Below are 24,166 nucleotides of genomic sequence, written 5' to 3' on the forward strand. Positions count from 1 at the left end.
TATGATGAATAATTGTTACGTCTGGTTACCACAGAGAACAAAATGGCCGTGAAGGCAGTGTAGCCATCTCCAACAACACTCACTGACATCAGCTGGCGAATTGACTTCCAAAATATTATTTTGGCACACTTCACTATGGAAACCAACCACACTCCGAGAGTCTATTCAACATAGAACTTAATGTTTAACCATGGTAACCTATCACACTCCAAGAGTCTTTTTAACATAGACCTTAATGTTTAACCATGGTAACCAACCTCACGCGAATAGTCTATATGTAACACTATTGTATTACACATGCTTTCGATACTTCAGCATTGTTTTGTTTGGCCAAACCTTTCGTGAACAAATTGGCTTTACCTGAAAAAAAATCATACGATTTAACAATAAATAAGGAAGAAAAGTCACATGACAAGAAATATTTTGTCTTCACAGAAATGCCTCTTACTATTTCTACATTTAGTACCCATAGAGAAAGAAAATAACTAAACATGGGGAAAATCTTAGAAATAATTTTCTCTTGTTTTATTTATTTATTTTTGCATTTTTGCATTTTTTGAAAAACTATTTCCAATTCAATTACTACATCTGAATTGTTCATATATCTCAATTGCTATTCACAAGGTCGAGAACCAGCCTAGAGAAGCCTGAAGTAATTTAATGACATACTGCCTCCATAGATTTGTATATGTGCAATAAAACTGTCTAGGTAGGTCGATATATATAATTTTTTATAGACAGAATAATAGAAATGTTTAAAATCACGAAATAAGCACGATTACTGCTTGTATGTCACGAAAAAATGATCTGATAAACCAACCGGATCGCCGTACGACTTTCTCCACCACCAACATATACTCGTAAAAGTCGAGTGAGTTAGAGTTATCCACATCTACTTCCGTCATCGCCTCCTGTAGGCAAGATGTGAAAAGATAAATGATATGTAAACCTTTGTATTGGCCTTTACACAATAAATCATTACGCATCCTCGATACTCCAGGGGTTACGCATCCTCGATACCCCGGGGGTTACGCATCCTCGATACTACGGAGGTTATGCATCCTCGATACTCCGAGGGGGGGGGGGGGGGGGGGTTGGGGTTCGCTCAATTTTTCGCTCTCTGCACCCCTCGAACATGTCATGTCAAACTGTAGGCACAAACTAAATAATTTGATTGCTTCCAGGAAGTAAAACATGACCGTTCACAGACTGATGTGTTCCTTTGAAGCTCTCAAGGGCGCGAGACCCAACTTCAAAGTCATTACAATATACCGTTATATGACATCGTGATTTATTTGATGTACATCATACTAGTCTTGTCTACAAGCTTGTCGCACATGGAGCTTGGAGGGTGTAGAGAGAGGGGGGAGGGAAAAGAGAGGGGGAGTCGGGGAGAGAGAGAGAGAGAGAGAGACAGAGAGAGAGAGAGAGAGAGAGAGAGAGAGAGAGAGAGAGAGAGAGAGAGAGAGAGAGAGAGAGAGAGAGAGAGAGAGAGAGAGAGAGAGAGAGACAGAGAGAGAGAGAGAGAGAGAGAGAGAGAGAGAGAGAGAGAGAGAGAGAGAGAGAGAGAGAGAGAGAGAGAGAGAGAGAGAGAGAGAGAGAGAGAGAGAGAGAGAGAGAGAGAGAGAGAGAGGGGGGGGGGGGGGGGGGGGGAGGTAGGGAGGGAGGGAGGGAGAGAGAGTGACCCCTGGTGTATCGAGGATGATTATCAGGCCATCGTACATACGATACTAAGTGTGTAGTTTTAAATCTATTCTTATCTGACTGGTTATGGTACTAAACAAACATCCGAGAGAGGTGTACAAGACTCTTCAGAATTTTTTTTTAGTCCATAAAGTTAAATGAATATTCCTAGCCGGACATACAATGGAACATAAACACTTCTAACAAGAATAACTGCTCACACTTTTGGCTACTAATAGTACTACAAGTACTAAAGTCAGTGACATTAGTGCTTTGTTCTATAGACATTATCTCCGTGGATTAGACATGAAACAAATGACAATGGAGGATTTTTTCGCGGTGGAGCAACATGACTGATTCCTGTATTGAGATTAGTGATTTTTTTCAGGACATCGTTTCTTTGTTTAATTTGGATTTAAAGAAAATGTTGCATTGCGATGTAGTGCTAAGATATGTAATGTATATTGTGCTTGCATTCTTACATGTGTGTTACGTATGTATGTTGTTCCGTCCTTTTCGAAATCAGTAAAATACACATACCGGAAGTGAACCGAACTCTCATCACCGATACAACCATGCTGCACTGTAGTGTATGAATGATTCTATGAAAGTGGTATGTTGCATTGTTATTCGTTGTTATTTGATGTCTTTTTTCTTTATAATAAACATGTTAAAATTCATATGAATTCTTTTCCTTTCTCCGATGTTTGATAGATTATGCGAGCGATCAACACGAGATATTGATTGATAAGGGACTCTGCATATAAGACAAACGGACACAATACACATCAGGTGTATTTTTTGTGGTTGGACGGTCACCATTCATGAGTCGAAGTCCCGATGTGTCGAAGTTTTCTCGACGGTCCCATGAACTTCGACACATCGAAGTTTTACTGTACATAGATATAATCACTAAAAGTTCTGTAACAAAACGACTCAGATAAGGACACACCTGTCCTGTTATTTATTTGGCTGTGTTTACAGTGTTCCGTGGGCGTTTTAGAATGCTTAATATTAGTATGACAAATTGTATAATTCAGATAAGTAGATATCATAGCAACGTTCTAGATTTGTCACCAAAAAGAATCGCCAGGATGAAATGGACATGATGGATATAAAGCAATATCCCTAACCTCGCGTGGGCATTTTTTATGAAGCTGACTGACAATAAATACATTGACAGAATTTACAGGGGGAAAACACAGGCACGGGAAAATACAGAAGAATATTAAAACAGCAGCAAGTATAATGCTGGTAGTGTTAATACAAAGGAAATCTTACAAAAATGTATCAAACGTCTCGATAGAGTGATTAAAAATTTACTAAGTCCTGAATGTTACTTTAGGGCGTTTATTTCCAATATAAAATACTCTGATAAAATGTAATAAACGACATTTTCATTATGTTACGCGTGGTTTACACATTGCATTTGGAAATGATTTTTTTATCACTGGTTCCTATTTAAATACAGAAAAAATAAACCAATGCATACCTCAATCTGCCCATGAGTGAAAGCACAGCCAAGGGATGTCAGAATTTTAGTGACCTGTGAAAGAGTGAAGCGTTTGAATAAACATAATGATAAAAACAAAACAAGACATGAACTACAAACCATGTCGGACATCGATAGAAAAATACAAAATTTTGAAAATAATGAAAAAGATTTCTACCAACCTCTTGCATATCTAGCATCAGATCACCATTCTTGTCAAATTCCTTAAATTTGGCCCAGTGATCTAACAGCTGCAAATATATTACGATAAAATATCGCTGAGTATTTCAGGTAAAAAGTCTTATAAATTAAACGCAGGCGTCAATAATGTTTGAGGAGAAACAGAGATGTGATCGCGAATTTATCTTATATTTAAGTATGAAGTAGACGAAATGTCACTTTCAAAAAATAGGTTGATACAAAGAGCATTTTGCGGTCAAATGTAAGCAAATCAAACATTGTACTCACAAATTTCTGCGACATGTGAGCGAAGTGACGAAGATAGACTGTGCCGTTGAGTTTGTTTGTGTTGGGATCAACGATTACAGGATTCTCCGCTGTTTAAGACAAATCAAACATTAACTGGGGACATTATAATCAGTCATTTTCAACATTTCCATATATACTTGATCACCCCATATATAGGAGTTGATCCACATAACACTTTATCTCGCAAAACAAAAACTAAATAATAATACTATTTTTTCTACCTCTTTGAGCTGGGAACTAAAATTGAAAAAAATATTGTGTAGATTTCCATGCGTTATCTATATGAATTGATTATCCAATTATTGAAATCATACGATCAATAGCAGGAAGGAGGAAAGATGGTTGGTCTCTTTTGTCGGCCAGTCTTCCAAATACTAGGAAACAACTGTTTGTGTGCAGTGTGTATCTTCTATTTTTAATTTATCATTTTTTTTATTGTATATTTGTATAATCGGAACTATTTGAGGAGATTTTTACTCCCGGTACAAGACTAGATTGCACTTACAAACCGGTGGCATCAACACTTCATTGCGTCGTTTGGCTAGACTGCCATTTAGTTGTGAGGGTGGCGTATACTCTCTAATGAAACATGGTTTCGCTCTGAAAAGACAGGATTTTGTAACTAAAACTAGAAACTTTAAAAGAATATCTACACGATCATCAAAGTTACAGACAGCAAAACAAGTGCATATTCTTACGTCCGTATATATTTACCACTGTAGGTATTTTATGATATACTTACGGAATTTGTGTAACAATTTGTGGCACAGCGGGAACTTTAGACAATCGTCTGATACGTCTTAATTTTAAGTCCTGAAAAGAACATTAAAAGCTACAGCTAACATGGTGTGAAACAACCTTTCATCACCACTCATCAAAACATTACTAATTTAAAACTATAAATACTCTCCATCACCATCTCTTACACGTGCAAAAATATTTTTAGGGTGTATTCAATAGTATGTTTTATGTACAATCTTCACCTCCAACTGTTTTCTTTTCTGAAGAATTGCAAATTTAAAAAGTTTCAAATATTCCAATTTACTGACGTTTTATTTATTTATATCACAGATCTGAGACTTAAGCATTTAATGATAGTGTTCAAATCGCTCCAAGTCATCAAATGGCGTTAATAAAAAATATACTTTAATACTTTAAATAAATTATGTATATTAGGTTGAGGATGACTAGAACACATGTTTACATACCGTATCATAGTATGTGTAGTGGGGCGGGAGCATCATCTTGGCAGATTCTAGTTTAGCTTGTGACGTCGCATCGTACAGCTTATCCAACGTCCGACTCAACTTCACAAAGGCGGGATCTCTCGTGTGTGTCGTAGTGTCGTAAAACTGCTCACTGAGTTTGCTATAGACATGCAAATTTATCGTTATATATTAAGAAGTCCCATTCTCGCAATATTGTAACGTTACAGCCACATCTATAGTTCTTTTTCATTACAATAAAGACAACCAATTTAAAGATTTCTTTTCATATAATTTATACCATGTATACATGTATATCGAAAATTCAAATGTTCGAGAACTTCGAGATATAAAGTATGTAATTACATTTCACGTAAATGATTCATTTCAAATTCCAGAAAACATATTTCAATTAAATATCATTCAAATAAATAAAGCCGTAGATATATTAAACACTGATGTTACACAACCGCAAATACATTTATTTGTGAAGAATCAAAGATTACAGCAAAACGATATTATCATCTTCAATCACCATTTCATGATGGCAGTGATTAAGGAAACATGTTTGTATGTAAATTGTTTCTGTTGTCAACAAAGTATTATCTGAAGAATAATGACTGGTTTGGTTACAGATCAGTACTCAAACATGATGTGATGCGTTATTCTGAATAAGATTCAGTGGTCCAGTTGAACGCAATGGTTGTATCTTTGAATTCTTGTCTGTATCTGTTTTCTGGCCAGTACCTGTATTTCGTTTCTTGGAGATATACTTCAAACATTCTATAAACTGTCCTATATTGTCACGTCTAACGAAAAACCGAAAGGCAGAATCAGATGTTAAGTGCAAGCGGTAAATGAATGATTTATGATAAATAAACAAGGGCGAGTTTTTCTGATTATCCTGGTAACAGGGTAGTGAAATACGCGTGAGGACTTACTTGATGTCCGTCCGCAGTCCACCAAGTACACCAACAAATAACTTTTGTTGGGTGTAGAGTTCTCCTTCTAGATGGACTATGTCCTGTAGGCACAGAATAATTCTACAGATATCATGATTAGTTTTAATGATTCGCATAATAAAACTAAAAAGTCACTGACATCCGACCCAGCGGAGTTAGTACAGATCTTTTGAGTTCGCATGTCTTTGTGGAACAAATCTGTATATCATGGAAACGAATATATTTCCGAAGTCATAGAAAATATAATCAATACAGAATGAATTTTATGCCGTATTTTCCAACTCGATATAATGTCACTTGTCTATTTTTTCTCAATTACCACGATAACAAGAACGAACGAACAGTACCGAGAACAAATGCGGTTTTTGGCGTACAAGTATTTTCTTATAACTCTTAAAACCAGAACTGAAAAAACCCTGACTGGCTCCTAGTCCTAGCCAAAAGACATCGTTACTGTCTAGACGAATTGTCTATAGATATTACCTTTTCTTTGATGTAACCTTCTCTCTTCAGCGAATTGACTTCATCTCCATCTACAAGGACAAAATACAGCAATACAATGGTGGGTAACTTTCATGGTAATTAGAAAAATCATTATTGTACAGGTCAGACGAAAACAAATGATAAATGTAAGGATGGACTTGAAGTATGCTATCATTTTACAGGTCTGGCCGATAGAAATGATGAATGTAAGGATGGACTTGAAATATGCTTACATTTTTCAGGTCTGACCGATACAAATAATAAGAGTTAGGATAGACTTGAAGTATGCTATCATTTTACAGGTCTGGCCGATAGAAATTATAAATGTGAGGATGGACTTGAAGTATGCTATCATTTTACAGGTTTGACCGATACATGTTTTCTATGGATTAAAAGATTGCTTATAATCACAACAAAACACAAATTCAACAAACCCGTATCAATAACCAATCACATTACACTACACATTTCTCAGAATTCTTCACCACATTGCTAATTGTATTTACGTTTACCATATATTTCTGAAAATGTACTCAAATTACTTAAGAAATTCAGATAAATGTTAATAGTTGCTGAATAATCCCCTTTTTCAGAAGAATGATACAGAAATTATCAAACAAATTTAACTGTATTGGTATTTTCATTTTGATTTTGATAAATAAAACTTGGTTACCTTATGAGCTCGTGTAAGATTGGTAAAATGTTGTAATAATACTTTGTCTATTAGATTCCTAATCAACACATTATCTTATCTGTCAATACATGGTTTGCTTAGTGATTAATTTATCTAGATAGTTTTCCATTGTGTTTTTTTTTTGACATAAGGAATATTCCGCCCCTCCTGTTGTATTTTTTATTAACATGTGACACGTGCTTTTCAAATTCATATGAAGTCTTATTTATGCACCCTTTTCCGATAAAACCCCATCTGTTTAGAAACATGATAAAGAACCTCTCCGACACCATACCTGAATCACTCCCTAGACTTCCACTAGTCTTTTCCTGTCGTAACTTAAGAGCTTTATACTGGTCGTCGATTTTCTGTAAGAAACCAATTAAGCTCCTTTTAATTCTACTCATTGATAATAAAATCTCCAATAGATACTGGGTTAACTGGGCATTACATTGATAAGTGATTGACAATGAAGACGATAAACTTTATCACTAGCCGAATCAGAGTAAATCTGACGTTAATATTGCTAAATAAAAATATATATGAGACAAAGCGTGGACAAAACAATTCAACTTTGGATCAAGATGAAAACAACAAAAGCAAAGCTCAGATCATCATTATATTATATGTTTTGTTTTGTCTCCATATCAACAGTCTGAGTGATTTCAAGCACCGAAACTGTTTCTTAATGAAGATGCTTCCGTTTTCTAAGTAAAGATGCTTCCTGTTGCTAAATGAAAGTGTTTCCTGTTTCTAAATGAAAAATGAGCACTGTTTCTAAATGAAGATGCTTCTTGTTGCCAAGTGAAGATGCTTCCTCTATCTAAATGAAGATGCTTCTTGTTGCCAAGTGAAGATGCTTCCTCTATCTAAATGAAGATGATTCCTGTCTCTAAAGAAGATGTTCGGACGCCTTCATTCCCCTGTAGATAAACAGGTGTGGAAACCCTATCGAAGCTAAACCTCACTAATTCTTATATTTGCCTCTAAGCATCACTTACAAGTTCTAGAAAGACGATACGCCTGTATGATGCAGTTATTTCTGTATCTGACACTACTCTGAATTTGTAATGAAAGATACCAGTGGTTTGCATGTCTTTCCACCATCTATAGTGCCTGATTACTTACCGACATTCTACGATTCATGTTGTTTTGGCTGTTCCGCACACTTGCCAATTCTTGCTCAAGTTCTGCGATTCTGAAAATAAATATGAAAACGAGATATTCAATCAGACGATTCATGTTCTGTAAAAATGTTATCTTGCTAAAATAGTTTATTGAAATAAGAACAAACTATGAATGAGATGAAGCGTCTAATATGAAATTCAAAGTAGATCCTAATTCTCTTTCTTTACAAATATAACTGAAGTATTTTATAATGTCTTAGAAATAAACTTTTGATGCTTCATCTTAATTCGTCACGTGATACAATATAATATCATAAAATTGATATCATGGTATCATTGCCATCAAGATTTAAAAACATAAACAGAAATACTAATAAAGTGATACTTTATACAGGACCTCAGCGAGAAATCTATCATCATTTAAACATTGCAATCATTATGATCTGGGACAATACAATGTCAGCTATATCTTCGAGAAGTGTGTTAACTAAAGTTACAATATAACGTCCATATCAAATCATGTGGTGAGGGTACTTTCACCATAACACAGATATGATATGAGGGTACTTTCACCATAACACAGATATGACATGAGGGTACTTTCACCATAACACAGGTATGCCATGAGGGTACTTTCACCAATAACAGAGATATGAAATGAGGGTACTTTCACCATAACAGAGATATGACATGAGGGTACTTTCACCATAACAGAGATATGGCATGAGGGTACTTTCACCATAACACAGATATGACATGAAGGTACTTTCACCATAACAGAGATATGACATGAGGGTACTTTCACCATAACAGATATATGACATGAGGGTACTTTCACCATAACAGAGATATGACATGAGGGTACTTTCACCATAACAGAGATATGACATGAGGGTACTTTCACCATAACAGAGATATGGCATGAGGGTACTTTCACCATAACACAGATATGACATGAGGGTACTTTCACCATAGAGAGGGATACAGACATGTATATTGTGAGTTTATTGTTATGTACAAACCTTTTATTCGAGTCTTTCAGTATGCGTTCTTTTTCTTTGTCCCAAAGATTCACAGAACTCGTTCTTTGTAATCTGTTACAGCAAAAGATATAAAAAGAAAAATCCGTTAAAAAAGAAATAAACAATTTCAAAATGTGTTTCGTGATTCTAATGGCAATATTCTATTCTTCCTTTCTAAATTTCTCGACTTTCTGATTCAGGTGTTAAAACGTACGGAAACCACTTCGGGAATTTGGGGAAAATAATTAACCTTCACGGTTTCTTGGTGTCAGCCTTATTTGTATGGTTCAGTCAATAATTCCAAATTTATTGCTTTTCTGAATCTAAAACGACTATATGAATTCGTGGAGAAATGTCGAGAAATACCTTTGTTGTAAAGGAAATTTAGATTATGCTAGATTAATTCAAGAATGACTTTTTTTGTTTTCTGGGAAAAAAATAAGAATAAATTGGATACAAATGTTTTCTGCATATTCTCATATTGTCATGTTATCACAATGTGATTTCATTGTTTTAGTGTGCCTCTCTTGTAGCTCACCCATATTTAACTAAAATATTAATAGATACCAAAATGGCGTCGTTCCAGCAATGCTGTTGTGTGAAATCATTCCACATCCTTGTGTGGATAAGAACGGTCTTTTCTGAATCTGTTTGTGTTCACGTTAGTTTCATATTGGTTACCACTTTTCTCATTTAGTGAACGTAACATTAAGTTGGTTTGACCAATGAAACAGGAGACTCTATACCTTCATAAAACACCTTCGTTAATGACCTTTTTCAACCCTCCCCTCCCCTGTATATAAATCAAATAAAATCACATACTCGTGAAGTCTATCAGTCTTTTCCTGTAAAGATTTTTCTAAATACTGAAGTTTTCCTTCTTGTCGAGCCGCATCTATGACCTTTTGTGCCATACGTAATTTTTCCTCCATTAGCTGCCCTTGTATACAGTCGGACTGATCTGTAATTACAACGTACGCCAAATATGTCATTTTATTTAATGCATGAACTGTGAAAACATTCACTGTCGAATCATTTGAAATTATACTACGGTACCGTGTCAATATTAGTATAAACAGCGTTGTTCTACCTGGTATATCAATGAACAAGCACATACCTAGTGTATGTAAATGAGTACAAAGATAATGAAGTGAAGAAGCTAACTTGGTGTCAAACGTCTCAAGAAGGCCGTGGAAGATTTTAAAAAAGGAGAAACATGTGATTAGCTGTAGACGAGTTGAAGATGGCGGACTAAATCTCTTTGATATCGTATAAGCTGGTCATTGAAACAATTTGATCTTATCAAGAGTTAGCACAAAATATAATACTTACGTCTGAATTCTGCAGTCTTTCTCTCTATTTCTAAAATCTCGTAGTGTTTTTGCTGTTAAATGAAAAAAGCAATATGTTGTGCATCGTGTATGCTAAACAACATAAATCATTGGGTTTTGTTGTTGTTGTTATTTTTAATTTAGTCTAAATATTCATTGACATTTTCCGTAAAGTCTTGTCAATATTGGATGTTATTATCTATCAAGATCATCTGAGTGAGATGTGATGAATCAGATTACCGATAATGTGATGCTACTGTAGAAACAACCTTTCGTCAGTAGCTAACAGGTCGTATTATGTAACAATTGTATAACACATCCACTAATGTATTAAACATGATATAGAACATTAAATATAGATATATATCGTAAAAAGGGCTAACATACTCACGTCTATCTTATCATATACACCATCCCGTAAACACTTTAAACATTTTAGAATGTCGAGCATAATTTTGGCGGGACATTTGAGTTCATCGTCACTAAAGTTACCGTTACAGTAACCATGGCGATCTTCATCTAGATACGTCATACGAATTGACCTCCAATGGACTTCCTCCTTTAACAAAATCAAACGTTAAGATTAAATGAACTCTCAGATATCTCATTAAGACGATCCTTTGTCAATATAAGGAAGGAAGCCCCATTTGCTAACATCTGTGGTGAAAGTGCTAGTATTACTCAGAATGTGGTGTTCAAATGGAAAGACAAGCTGCCAGATATTATCTGTGGATATGATGCTCGTGACATTTACAATATGGACGAAATTGTCCTTTTCTGCCGATCCTTACCTTACAAGTCATTATGTATTCGAGGAGAGGCATGCAAGGGAGGGAAGAAGTCAGAAGGACAGAATCACACTCGTTCTGTGTTGTAACCTGGAAGGTGACTTTGAGAATACTCTTATCATTGGAAAGTCCTTAAATCCCCAGTGCTTCAAGAGCATTAGGCCTACTCAACTGTCTGTTACCTTGCGCGCAAACAAGAAAGCCTGAATGACCGGACAGTTATTTAGGGAATGAGTAACTGATTTGGACAGATGTATGAGTTCGCTCACAACCTGTTATTCTTGGACAACGCCCCTTCTCATCCTAGTCTGAAGCTGACCAAAGTCAAGCTTGTTTTCTTTCCTGTCAATACGACTTCTGTTCTTCAGCCTCTGGATAAAGGTATTATTCAGGATGTGAATAACTGTTCTGGATGCTATACGTTTTGTGAGTTGTGCTGCCAAGGATGTAAAGAAGGAAACTAGGGAAATGTTTTGCGAAAGGTGGTATCAGTGTAAGTGATGTTGTTGTTGATTAGACAGATGATGACACTCCTCTTAGTGAGCTCAGGGACCTGTTGTGAACTGCAGGAGATCGTCCACCCTGTGACATCGACATGACAGCAGAGGAGTATGCTGACTGTGATCAACAGGCTCCAGCTTGGGAGGTGCTAGAGGATGGTCGGGATTGTCAATTATCAGTGATACATTTGGACTGTCAAGCATCACTGGTACACATCTTGAAGATGACATGAGTGACACGATAATGATATTGATGAGACGGAGGATTCAAATTTTTACAAGTTGCTCTTAAAGCTATCAAGAACTTGCAGAAGTTTGCTGCCAGGAAAAATCTCCAAAAACATTTGGAACTATTTAATTCAGCCGAGGACTGTATGGAAGAGGAGACTGTCCAGATTCGTCGCTCGTCACGATAGTGTATACTGCACTCATTTTTTTAAGTATAGAGACAAATGTGTTGTATTGTGTTATACATTGACTGAGTTGAAATGTTTGTAAATTATATGAAAAGTTTGAAAAAAATAATATAAAATTCCTATTGAACTTAAAATTGATTGTTTTCTTTTATTCAATGTTTACAATAGTAAATATACATGTATATTATAATATAAACTAACAAAGGAATATATTCTTTTGTCAATTCACCAATTTTATCCGTTTTACATTCATTTCATAAATTTCAACATTTTATATACAGTTTATTAAACTTGAAGTTATTATTGTTGAATAATATACATGTACATTGATTAATGATACATATGTCTATATATACAGTATTTTTTTTCTTTTAAACAGAGTTACAGTTCAAGGCGTTCAATCTGATCCACCTCACTGTTAACACCACTTTTGTCCAGTCCCCAAAGTGGTCTAAATAGCGATGTTACACTTATTTGATCATATATCTTACCTGTTGTGGAATGTCATAGGGTCATATCTTAAATATCGTAAGACATATATAAGAACACTATTGTTACGTCATGCTTTGATAAGTATGTCTTACATTAAAATCAATTAATACGCTATAATTTATTTCTGGTTAACAATTTTTCGTTGAGTTGGTGGTAAGATCGTCCAAAAGACGTTTGTCACACCTAGGGGAACAAACTGCACATCTGTCATTACGCGAGGTTGAATTTATCTCAGAGCTTAGCAAAACTGGTTACAAGGCCTTGCAAAGTCATTCATTTTCACTTTCAGATATACTGATGATGTCTTTAAATCATAAAAGATTGCTTGATGTCAAGTTGGACATGTTTGATTACCGTTAATATGCCTAATATTTCCTTTGTTAATTTACATTGTTCTCATTGCAAAACGTTACTTATTTGGATTGACAAGATAAACACGGCGAAGGTACTGTTTTCAGAAATCTTCGTGTAATTTTCTCTGATCTTATTTTTTTCTTAAATTAACTTGATATTTTGTTGACGTGTCAGTATTTAATAGTGTTTCTGAAAGTTTTAGCTTATTGTCCAGAAATATGAGTTATGGAATAATAGAATCTTTCACTCGTGTCATTGCAATTTGTAATTCATTAAAGTCGTTAAATGGTTTATTATGTGAATGCAAGTGGTATACGAAATTATTGAATTTGTTTGACTAATTTTATCTTACACTCATGTACTGTCTATTAGGCTAGGTATCGGTAATGAGTTAGTTAAACAAATCATCCCACACCACATACTGATAACATGTTGGAAGCAGCTTCATGAGTGGAAAAAAAATGATTCTGTGCTATTCTAGGTCTAAGTAAAAATGAAATATGAAAACTTGGCGTATTGTTTTGTAAATCTACTGGAATATATATATATATTACTTACCACATTTTCAAGTCTCTTCAGGATATCTTCTACTTTGAAATATGCTCCGAATTCGAAATCTCTTTCCAAAATATCGTGGAATATATCAAAAAGATCATTGACAGCTTTACGAAGTTCCTTCAAATTTTCTCTGTTAAACACCAGCCTGGCTGTTCTGTCCTGTCTCTGGAACAGCAAAGGGAATAACAACATATTAACAGGACAAACGAAAAAATTACCGACTCGTCAACGAAATCATTGAGGAAATACCAACATCTTAACAGAATATATGAAGAAATCATCAACATGTCAACATTATCAACAAAGAAAATATCAACATGTCAACATTATCAACAGAGAAAATATCAACATGTCAACATTATCAACAGAGAAAATATCAACATGTCAACATTATCAACAGAGAAAATATCAACATGTCAACATTATCAACAGAGAAAATATCAACATGTCAACATTATCAACAGAGAAAATATCAACATGTCAACATTGTCAACAAAGCAAAAACAACATGTCGACAGAATCAACAGAGGATATATCAACATGTCAACAAAATCAACAGAGAAAACATCAAAATGTCAACATTGTAAACAAAGAAAACATCAAAATGTCAACAGCAACAACAAAGAAAATATCAACACGTCGACAGAATCAACGATTGTTGTCTAACTTTAAATGTGAATAAGACGACTTTCTAAAGGATAAGCTTTTTAATCCGCTGTTAACGGCCTTACACTCCCTGTATTTTCAGGAGTCTCCGTTCTTACTTTTGTTTGTTTGTTTTTTTTTTACCCGGTTCTTCGAATCGAGTTGAGGACAACTTTTGGTTGTCATCTCAGTTATAGATGTCACACTTGTATACAGCCGATTATAGTAGATAATCATATTTACCTCTTTACCTGTGACGACTTCCGGCATATCACAGTTCTCATCCATCCTGACCTTTTGATGTTGTGACGCTGTGTCAAAATCCTGATTTGAAAACACAGCAGTCATGTACTACACACAACTTAAACTTGAATTTAAATCCATGGTTCACAAAAGTAAATCATTACATTGTTCTGGTAGTTTTTATCACAGATTTAATCAGTGTCAACTCATAATATCAATCAACTGTTCCGTACCATTATAAATCCGACAGGTCTGAGCTGAAATTAGACACAGAATATTTATGATGCGTACAAGAAAAACAGGACGAACCTGAAGCACGATAGTCGTGCATTTAAATATTCCATACTAACAAAAACCCACAAAAAATACTGAGGATTCGTATATGCAAAATTAAATACCCCACTCCTTATTTAGAATCTAGTGGATTTAGCCCTTGTATAATGTAACCAAACCTTCAAAGCAATGAAACAAGGGGATATATGCATATGTATATTGAAACTCTTCCATGTTAAAAACAAAATATAGTTCACTGAAGAAAACACGTGAGCTATAATGTAATTTATGACGTACGATATTAAATTCAGCTGTACGATATATTAAAATGCCAGCCATTTAAGATAAGGTATATTTATACAGACCCGATAGTCTCATCTTTATATGTCACATTACTTCCTTTTTTGATATAGACTACATTATCAACAAACATATTCTTGACCTTATATCACATTTCAGTATATTGCCACTATCTTTAATGCTAGCATATCCCATGTTGCGAGTTTATCCGATTCACTGGAAATAAAGTTGATAAGACAAGAGATAATTATGATTTTAAAGTCTGTCGATTAACACTTAAGCACTAGAAATAGTTCATATTGATGATGGTAGTTGTATATAGGTGCCGGTTATTTTAATGGTAGTTGTATATAGGTGCCGGTTATTTTAATGGTAGTTGTTGTATATAGGTGCCGGTTATTTTAATGGTAGTTGTTGTATATAGGTGCCGGTTATTTTAATGGTAGTTGTTGTATATAGGTGCCGGTTATTTTAATGGTAGTTGTTGTATATAGGTGCCGGTTATTTTAATGGTAGTTGTTGTATATAGGTGCCGGTTATTTTAATGGTAGTTGTTGTATATAGGTGCCGGTTATTTTAATGGTAGTTGTTGTATATAGGTGGCGGTTATTTTAATAGTAGTTGGTATACAGATGACGGAATTAATCATGACTAACATTGTAGCAAGTCAACGAATGAGTTTAAATGTGTGTTTAAATAACGTTATCAAAACGTTAAGAGTTGGATAACAAATTTATTAATCAGATGTAGACGAACAAACACTGGAAAATAATATGGGATTTTTAGGATTTTTGAAATCATTAATAATTTATCTATACACATATATATAGGAAAAAAACTAAGATAAAAAACATATTTCAAGAAAGAGAGTATATATAATGATTATACTAAAAAATGCCTCACCTGTCTACCATGTATTTCTTCTCACCTGTCCAGACGCCATATACAAGATTTCGGTACATGTATATCTAACTTATTTATGTGAACGTAAAGGTTGGACCAGAAGTACATTGTCCGAGCGCGTGGTCAATACGAGATTAAGTTTTTATTTATGTGTATTTATTAAATGGTTAAAGCCTTGGGTGACGAACCCTATCAACACTATTTACATTCTGACCAGATGAGACAAACATAATCCTGTTAATCGCCTTTCTTTACAGTTGAAAAAGTGAAGTACGGTAAGTGTCATACTTATATGAATACAAAAATCGATATAAAACAACATCAAAGTCATATCGTTAATTGTCAACAAATAAACATTGATTCAATTGATTTGTTTTATTAAACACAAGGCATGCTATTTTACTAATTAAAATTTTATGATTAATAAAAGCTGTCCGTTTTAGTACTGTTTTGAGGTCAGGAAACATTTAGTTTAATAGTAACTAATAGGAACAGAATAGATAGGATAATTTATTAACACGGGTATGCAATGCCACTATGCCCACATCTAGTTTTTACAAAGTCCAAATTCACTTCCAAAGCAATGTCATCTCGCCCTCTAGTTGTGTTTCAGTTCTAGATTTTGTCCAAAGCTATTTCAAATCCTCTAATGTTATTTGGCTGAATAACGTTATCTATTATTGACGGTTGTCAGTCCAAATGAATATCAATTTTACGACATTCCTTCTTTAGTGAGAGTCTTCTGATTCTCGACGATTCATTTCGCTTGAAAATGCCTCTTGTTACCTAACAATAATAACAATTGTTCATTATTTCACACACATATATTACATCCCTCTTATCGTTCGTACATTACATATACAAATCTAACATATCTATATAGTAATTTAGTGTCGTGCATCAAATCACTGATATTGACCTTAAAACAAAAAGGTTATGTACACTTAATATACACAAATATGAAAGTAGAGAATGTTTCATGATTTCTTGTTTTATCAATTTCTGTTTTTATCTTTCCAGTGTCTTTGGAGTTCATTCAAGCAAATGGAATTTTATTCTTTATTATATCGGATTCGGAATATTTTACACTCACTTATGTTACTTCAAGATCATTACTTGTTGATTCTTACCGTATTTTTTTTACCAATTATCACCAATTATTGGTAATATCAATGTTAAAAATTAGAACGGTTTAGAATCTAATATTATATCAAATCAAACAACAATTTAAAGTTAATCTCTTAATAACATGATGTATGTGTATTTCCCAGTTTTCTATACAAATGTTTCGTCTTGCTTAAACAAGTTTTTAACAGGAGACTAAAAGAGTGAGACAATAACAGAAGACAGTTTTTTTTCGGAGACATTTGAAAAAATTCAAAGATAAGAAAATGTCTTTCAACAACAGCCATGAAAAAAGGGATCAATTAATGTTATGTCTCTCACTTAAAATAATCATAAACAATTATTTTATCTATAGATTTTTTATGTGAAATATATTTTTTGTCCTGTACTAATTTACTTAAGAATAAGGTAATGCTGTAAACAGACGTGTAATCTGATATGATGATGAAATCAGTATAATAATACATAGAATAAAGGACATTTTTTTCTGTTATTAATAAACATTTGATTTTTTAATGTGTACTGAATTTTAACATGCAATAAACGTTTTGTATAACGATTTTCGTAAACATAAAATCAACTATCCTCAGAATGAATTTTATATGTTAGATAGAAGATAAAAAAAACTATTTTAAATATTTCTTGAAAACATAGGAATACAAAAGTCCATTATATAAATCTCTATGATATGTCTCATGTCTCATAATCTGTCTTCTGTATCTGGATTAATAGGATCTTTCTCTAGCTGGAGGGTAGGGCATAATAGATAAAACAACAAATAAATATACATGTGACATTGTAACTACCGGTATAGTCATTTGCATTTGAGGCCCGTATGAAAATCGTGAATGACGTCAATGACCGCAACTGACCCCGACATGTCATAAATATGACGTTATTAACAATTACACAAACCCGAAATGCCATTTCCTGTGTATGCAGACTGTCTTGGCTCACCGGAAGTGTGGATATTTATGTCCGGTAGGGTAGAAAAAACCCTCTCTACATTTCACTACTGTACCGATGTAACGCGTTCACCTTAGATGTTGTTATGTTTGTAATGAAGTTAAATTTCAGCCGTAGTAGACATATTAATCTTCATGATGCATCATGTCAATGTATTTTCAAGCTTTACATTATCAGAATACCTGAAAACACTTCCCACTCAATAATGTGTCGTGAGGCGGTTAATGCTATAATTACCTAACTCTACCACTTGACGTGTAGTGGCTTTATTACGTCATAAAACCTGGATTAGAGTGAGCTTTCTGATATCAAACGGTCTAACGTCACTGCAAAAACCAATACTTGACCAACACTTAACCCTTATCAGTCATCGGCTACGATTAAGCACTGTCATTGTGTGACAGGCGAATTTAAATAAAATCTTTGAGAGGAGTTTATTTATGTAACAGGAAATGACCATTTTAACATGTTACGCCCATTTGCTTTTAACTTGTAGAGAGTGAATTAGTGTTGGTGTTTTAATAGTTGATATGCACAAGATACACTAGTGTTTAGCATATTTCATTGCAAATGCAGAATTAAATAGAACAGAACAAAAATTATTAATTTGCATTATGCAGCTATTTTGTTCTACTTGAATTCATCAGTAATGCTAGGGTTCTTAAATATTGGAACGTATGTAGAAATATGGATTCACATCAATCAATTCACAAATTTCTACTTTTCATGATCTCAACAGAAAACTATTTAATTCAAGTGCATTACGTTTCAGATATACTGTGCATGAGTACACCAAATTATGCAAAGCGGCAATTTTCTTTATATATTGCAGTTAATCGTTAGCGAAGTTATACATAATGAGTTTGAGGCAACAACAGAAACCACACTGAATACTGAGGCTCTAAGATATTGGCATAAGAAATTCACGCTATCATTTTGAAAACAAGATAAGTCATTAAACATTTTCGTCAGGTAGGTAAGTATAAACTTAATAGGTTTTCATATATTATATATATGAAGGTGATGATGACGTCAATTCACACACTTCTTAACTGGTTGTAATGTATGGGAAGCTGTTCACTATGATGAGGTTATAAGGTCAAGATCATGATCTCCTCGGCAAATGGTCGATGTCCTGATTTTTAGTTTGGTGTGTTCGATTCTCGATGATATGCTTGGTGGTATAACTTTCATATATATCAGGTGCTCTCTGGAGAATGTGACGTTAAATGATAACAAAACAGGTGTCCTCAACGGAACAATATTCTTAGAGTACATTTTCAGTGGTTTTTCTTTGTTCGCATCTTGTCCCCATTCATTTTTGAGCTTTGATGGTAAGTAAGTAAGGATAAGGGTTAGGATAAGTTGACATTCTCTCGTTTTTATAATACAGACGTTAAAAAACCTAAACTTCTAAATCTTTTCATTTTAACATCAATGTAGAGACAACTGAAGTGTTTCCATCCTCTGATTCATGTATCCTTACATAAAGTAAAATATTTAATAAAAGATTTTGTATTGTGGATTGTGTTTACAATTTCTCACTTATTGTAAAATATACCTGTTGGTTTTATTCGTCCGTCGAATGCATGTCTGTAGGATATTAACCTACACTGGAACGGTAAGAAAGTTAAGGTTATCAGGTCGATGACATTTCGATTCAAACTAAGTTAATTACAAAATAAACGCAATAAGACTATACAATTTAAAGTTTACATTAGTGTATTAGCGTCAATGATTTGGTAAAAACGAAAGCAATTTTGTATTATCTAATCATGTTTGTAATGTCGGTAGATATTTCCTATCCCAGTAAATGTTTCGTCTTTTTTTAATCGTTTTAATCAATATAAAAGTAATTTGATTTACATAGTAACAAAGATGTAAAGGATGGCAAAAATAGTTCTCAGTATACATCATTCCTTATATATCAAACTATCTACTCTTGCTATTCCGTTGCCAAAGATTTATCAAAGAAATCAAAAGTTAATATATTGTATTAAAACTTTTTACTGTTATGGAAACATAGTTATATTGTATTGCTGCAGACACAAACAACAACATTTAATAATTATATTCCTGTTCATCTGCACAAATCACAAGTAAAGTTACCGGCAAATCATCATAATTTCAGAAAATGTTGATGTATTTCTTCAACACATTCATGAAATAATCTTTTCGCCATTAAATATGCCGTTTCCCTTCCTTTTTAGAGATCAGGATAATAAGTCTCTTAATGCAAATAAACAATGCGGTTAACCATTTGGACTATAGATTGTAACAAAGAGTGTTGTCTGTGTTAATAGTCAATAACCTCATTTATTCTATGTAGATAATCAAAAATAAACACCTGTGGATAAGATATAATTGATTGTATTGTACCACAAGTGGGTATACCTGGTTATCTAACGGTCACAATGGTGAGTTTACTTTGTATAACTAACCTATACTTCACAAAGCTTTTAGTTTTCCAACAATCCATTCCGTCCATCCAACATGTTGGAATTTTACGTTGTTCTGATATATAGGGCATAAACTATCATACACTTACTGTGTGTCCTTGTTACCTGAACATCAGGTAAGTTAACTTGGATATACGGACGAAATATAAGGACACGAGTGTCAAAAAGACAACTCTGTGTGATGATGTTGTTAAACGATTCAATGGACAAAAGAAATATCATGTTAATTTACAGTCATAATACCTTTTGAACAAATACAAAAAATTCAAAGATGTAAAGTAAACTCAGTGAGAAAAAAATGTGAGAAAAGGAAACTATTTTCACCGGATATAACAAATAAGGGAATATAATGTACAACCTGAAATGTTGGAAATCTTATTTGTTGAAGGAAGGATATCGATTTGGCCATTTTGCGGCTACTAATTAATAAGCCTGACATCTTTATGTCGACTATATATAGAATGTTACCAAAAACATCATATCTTATTTGGGTCAATTGAAAATTTGTGGGCCAAATTAGTAATCATCCTTTATTTCAGTGGAGTGTCTTTTGCCACGGAGACAACGAAAGTTCTAAAAAATATTCCATGTTATACCCTAAGTCAAATAAAAGAAAAACAAACAAAAGTAATGCCCATAATATCTAAAAAAAAAACCTCCAGATTTACTCTTATATGAAGCATAACTGGTATCGAGATGTAGGTTTTAGGGTTTGCACAAGTGGCTATTCATGGTCATACATCATATTCATTATTTACGGAAGCTAAGTCATAAGTACTTTCAAATAAAATATGCCGACGAAAATATTTTTGATAGTTTTCACTAGTTTTGAGAATCCTCGACAAACATTTGTTTATACATGGAATAATTTCGACATTGAAAGTACTTCAACTAATCAATAGGTAATTTAATATTTGAAAATATAGATGGACTTAAGCCGTCAACCCCGGAAGTTTAGTAAAGTGTTGACTTAGTCTGATTTCAATACCAAACAATAAAATAACAGGTAACAAATGGCATGATGAATCGTACGTTGACAGGGCAGTTCACATTGCATTGAATTTGGTTGGTATAGTTAGAATATCTAAAATACTTTACTTAAAGGCCAACAGAATCGATCAGTTTCGCTTTCTTTCTGTGCGCTTAGCTCATAGGTTTCACAAATAACGCCCCTTGGCCCCCAGGACTAATGACGAGACTTAAAAGGAGGATGTTAAAGGTGTGGTTACATTAACGGACAGTTCCGTGAAAGTTTCAACTAGATAACTAGACACTGAAAAAATAAATAGTTTTGTAGTTAAGCGTATGGTGAGGTAAGTTGAGATAGATGTTCAGGGTGATGTATACTCCATAAGATATCACGTCAGTTTCCATTTATAATCGTTTTTCGTGAATGTGATTTCGTGAGTTGAATGATTATGTTGACAATTTAATATTTATGACCACTATTACTATATACTACTTGGTATTCTTAAACCCTGATTGGCTTTTATTCCTTTGTAAAACTATTTATGTTCTTTTAAATTAACACCCTATTAACAACTTAACTGATATAAGCAATACTTAATGTTACCATTTGAGATCACGCGATTGTGGAATATGTATCCCAACCCATCCCCTTCCTCCATTGGAAATGTCAACTACATTGGTCTTGTTTGATGGTTTTTTAATCCCAATGTAACTATCTAATTGTTTTTTTTTATGATAATAGCCGGATAAATATAATCGTATTGCGTTACGAATTCAGATTCATTACAACTACTTTGTAATGATCTAAACGAAAAACTACTGGGGTTTTAAAAAAAAATTAGGTTTTCCCGTGTTTTGACTTCCTGGTTAAGATTTTAAGTTTAAGTTAAGACTTGAATGTTATATAAGATGACCATGATATAACTACATGTCTATCCTATGACCCAAAGTGTTGTGATTTACATAAATCATCGAGCAGACAAATATTGACTTCCAGCACTGTTTTAAGAATATTTCGAAACAAATCTTATGAAACATGAAATGACAAATTTGTTGTCTTACAAACTTAAACAGGTAATTGATAATTGACTTTCTAATTGATTATCAAATTAAACCAAGATGAAATAATACAACACACAGTTCTTTCTCGTGTTTTTGTTATTTTATCATGGATTTTTCTTCACAAGAGCTGATTCTATATTCTACATACATCTAAAGATACACCATTGCCTTACGTAAGTAAATGTAGATATACTAAATAACATAAACTTTTTGTTTTTGTTTTCGTTTTTATCTTATTTTTATTAATTTACAGGATATCGCTCTACATGCACAGCTAAATAATCATATACCTAAGATCCATATATCATGGCAGTTGTCATCGATGAAGCAGAAGTCGCTTACTCTTCCGGAACACATGGTCATATTATCGTTGTACTTTCCACGAGTCTCCATGTATTTGTTTTTCTTTTGTTCATATGGAAGTTGAGTCTGGATTATGACTATGTTGCCATGTTGGTAATTGCTTAATGTTTTCATAATTTCATACACAAGATGTAGTAGTTTGATGGACACTAAATGAATAGATAAACATATGTCCATTTTCTAGGTAACAGTATCTCCCCCAGCGGTATCAAATGTAATACATATATACTTCACTATAGACACAACAAAAAACTTCGGCTTCTCCACTTGTAACTTGGATGTAATCGATGAAGCAGAACACGCTTACTCTTCCGAAACAAATGGTATTATTTTTCTTGTTTGTATGTTGTTTTTTTATGAGTATAAATGTGAATCTTTATTTTATTCTTAGTTTGACTTGGTTTGAATGAAGATTCTATTAACATATGGTTTTTCGTTTTTCTATTTGTTGTTTCAATATTAAAACTTCACTGTTTTAAAACAAGTACTGAGAAGATTTATTTACAAAGTGATTTTTACTTATATTTATATTTATTTCAGAATAATTATTCATTTCATGTCATTATATATTAGGTAGAATAAACTTTGAACTCACAAGTCGTATGTGTGATGTTTAAGGTATGTTATAACTTTAACACAAATCACAGATTAATGCGTAAGGTAAAATATAGCCATCAATGAAATGCAATCATATGTGTAATGCGTCATACACTAAGAATCTTAACTCAACAAAAATCACATGTATATCGTATAGTTAAAAAGTCACAATGTGTCAGTCTAAGCCATGAACCCTGTACATGTACATGTACTGTAAGGCAGTTCGACAACACACATAGTTTATATGTACCAAGTACTTTTCAACATAAATGACTGACAATACATACCGTTTACTTAGAAAGCCGATTTGTCGCGGATGATTGCCACTAGTCCATGATCTACACGAATATTTCTTTTCATCAAGTCGTTGGTTAAGAATAATAACGACGCGTTTTCATGTACGATTGATGTTTAGATAAAAGACGCAATTTTGAAGCGATTTTTCACATATATAACCCACTTCCTTGCGTAACAACAAGGAGATATATATATGCTTATAGAAAATAATAGCCGTTATGTTATATTACATGTGTACCATTTCAAACTTAGACAACCATTGATGACTGATACAGTTCCATTATTTACGTGATTAAATCAATTTATATTTTTCTTAAAACTTTCCTTTTCACGTCTAAAAATAAGACTTTCGTACATAAAATTAACATGTTGTAGTTTTGTGACTTTCA

The 24,166-nt window shown here is 33.6% G+C and overlaps 1 protein-coding gene across 1 annotated transcript; it reads right to left on the reverse strand.

Annotated features, from left to right (window-relative positions):
- Positions 1-283: 283 nt before the first annotated feature.
- Positions 284-14,508, reverse strand: LOC132545966 (uncharacterized). Its single transcript, XM_060209652.1, has 18 exons — positions 14,464-14,508; positions 13,576-13,740; positions 10,859-11,026; positions 10,469-10,520; positions 9,959-10,097; positions 9,137-9,208; positions 8,116-8,185; positions 7,283-7,355; positions 6,315-6,364; positions 5,811-5,893; positions 4,873-5,032; positions 4,407-4,477; positions 4,170-4,264; positions 3,644-3,732; positions 3,358-3,426; positions 3,176-3,229; positions 821-911; positions 284-360 (listed from the first exon to the last, which is right to left on the reverse strand). The coding sequence occupies exons 1-18, from the start codon at positions 14,506-14,508 to the stop codon at positions 284-286; spliced, it is 1,623 nt and encodes a 540-aa protein (XP_060065635.1).
- Positions 14,509-24,166: the final 9,658 nt, after the last annotated feature.

This window comes from Ylistrum balloti, unplaced genomic scaffold, assembly GCF_031769215.1.
Source record: "Ylistrum balloti isolate Yb309-2 unplaced genomic scaffold, AGI_CSIRO_Ybal_v1 Utg369602, whole genome shotgun sequence".
Classification (NCBI taxonomy): domain Eukaryota; kingdom Metazoa; phylum Mollusca; class Bivalvia; order Pectinida; family Pectinidae; genus Ylistrum; species Ylistrum balloti.

Excerpts from the sequence above, each read along its gene's own strand:
- LOC132545966 (XM_060209652.1), bottom strand. The coding sequence starts at position 14,508 with ATGGATGAGAACTGTGATATGCCGGAAGTCGTCACAGGTAAAGAG. Across the intron at positions 11,027-13,575 it reads TGAAGAGACTTGAAAATGTG|GAGGAAGTCCATTGGAGGTC; the intron begins GTAAGTAATATA and ends ATTTTGTTAAAG. Across the intron at positions 6,365-7,282 it reads AAGTCTAGGGAGTGATTCAG|ATGGAGATGAAGTCAATTCG; the intron begins GTATGGTGTCGG and ends TTGTCCTTGTAG.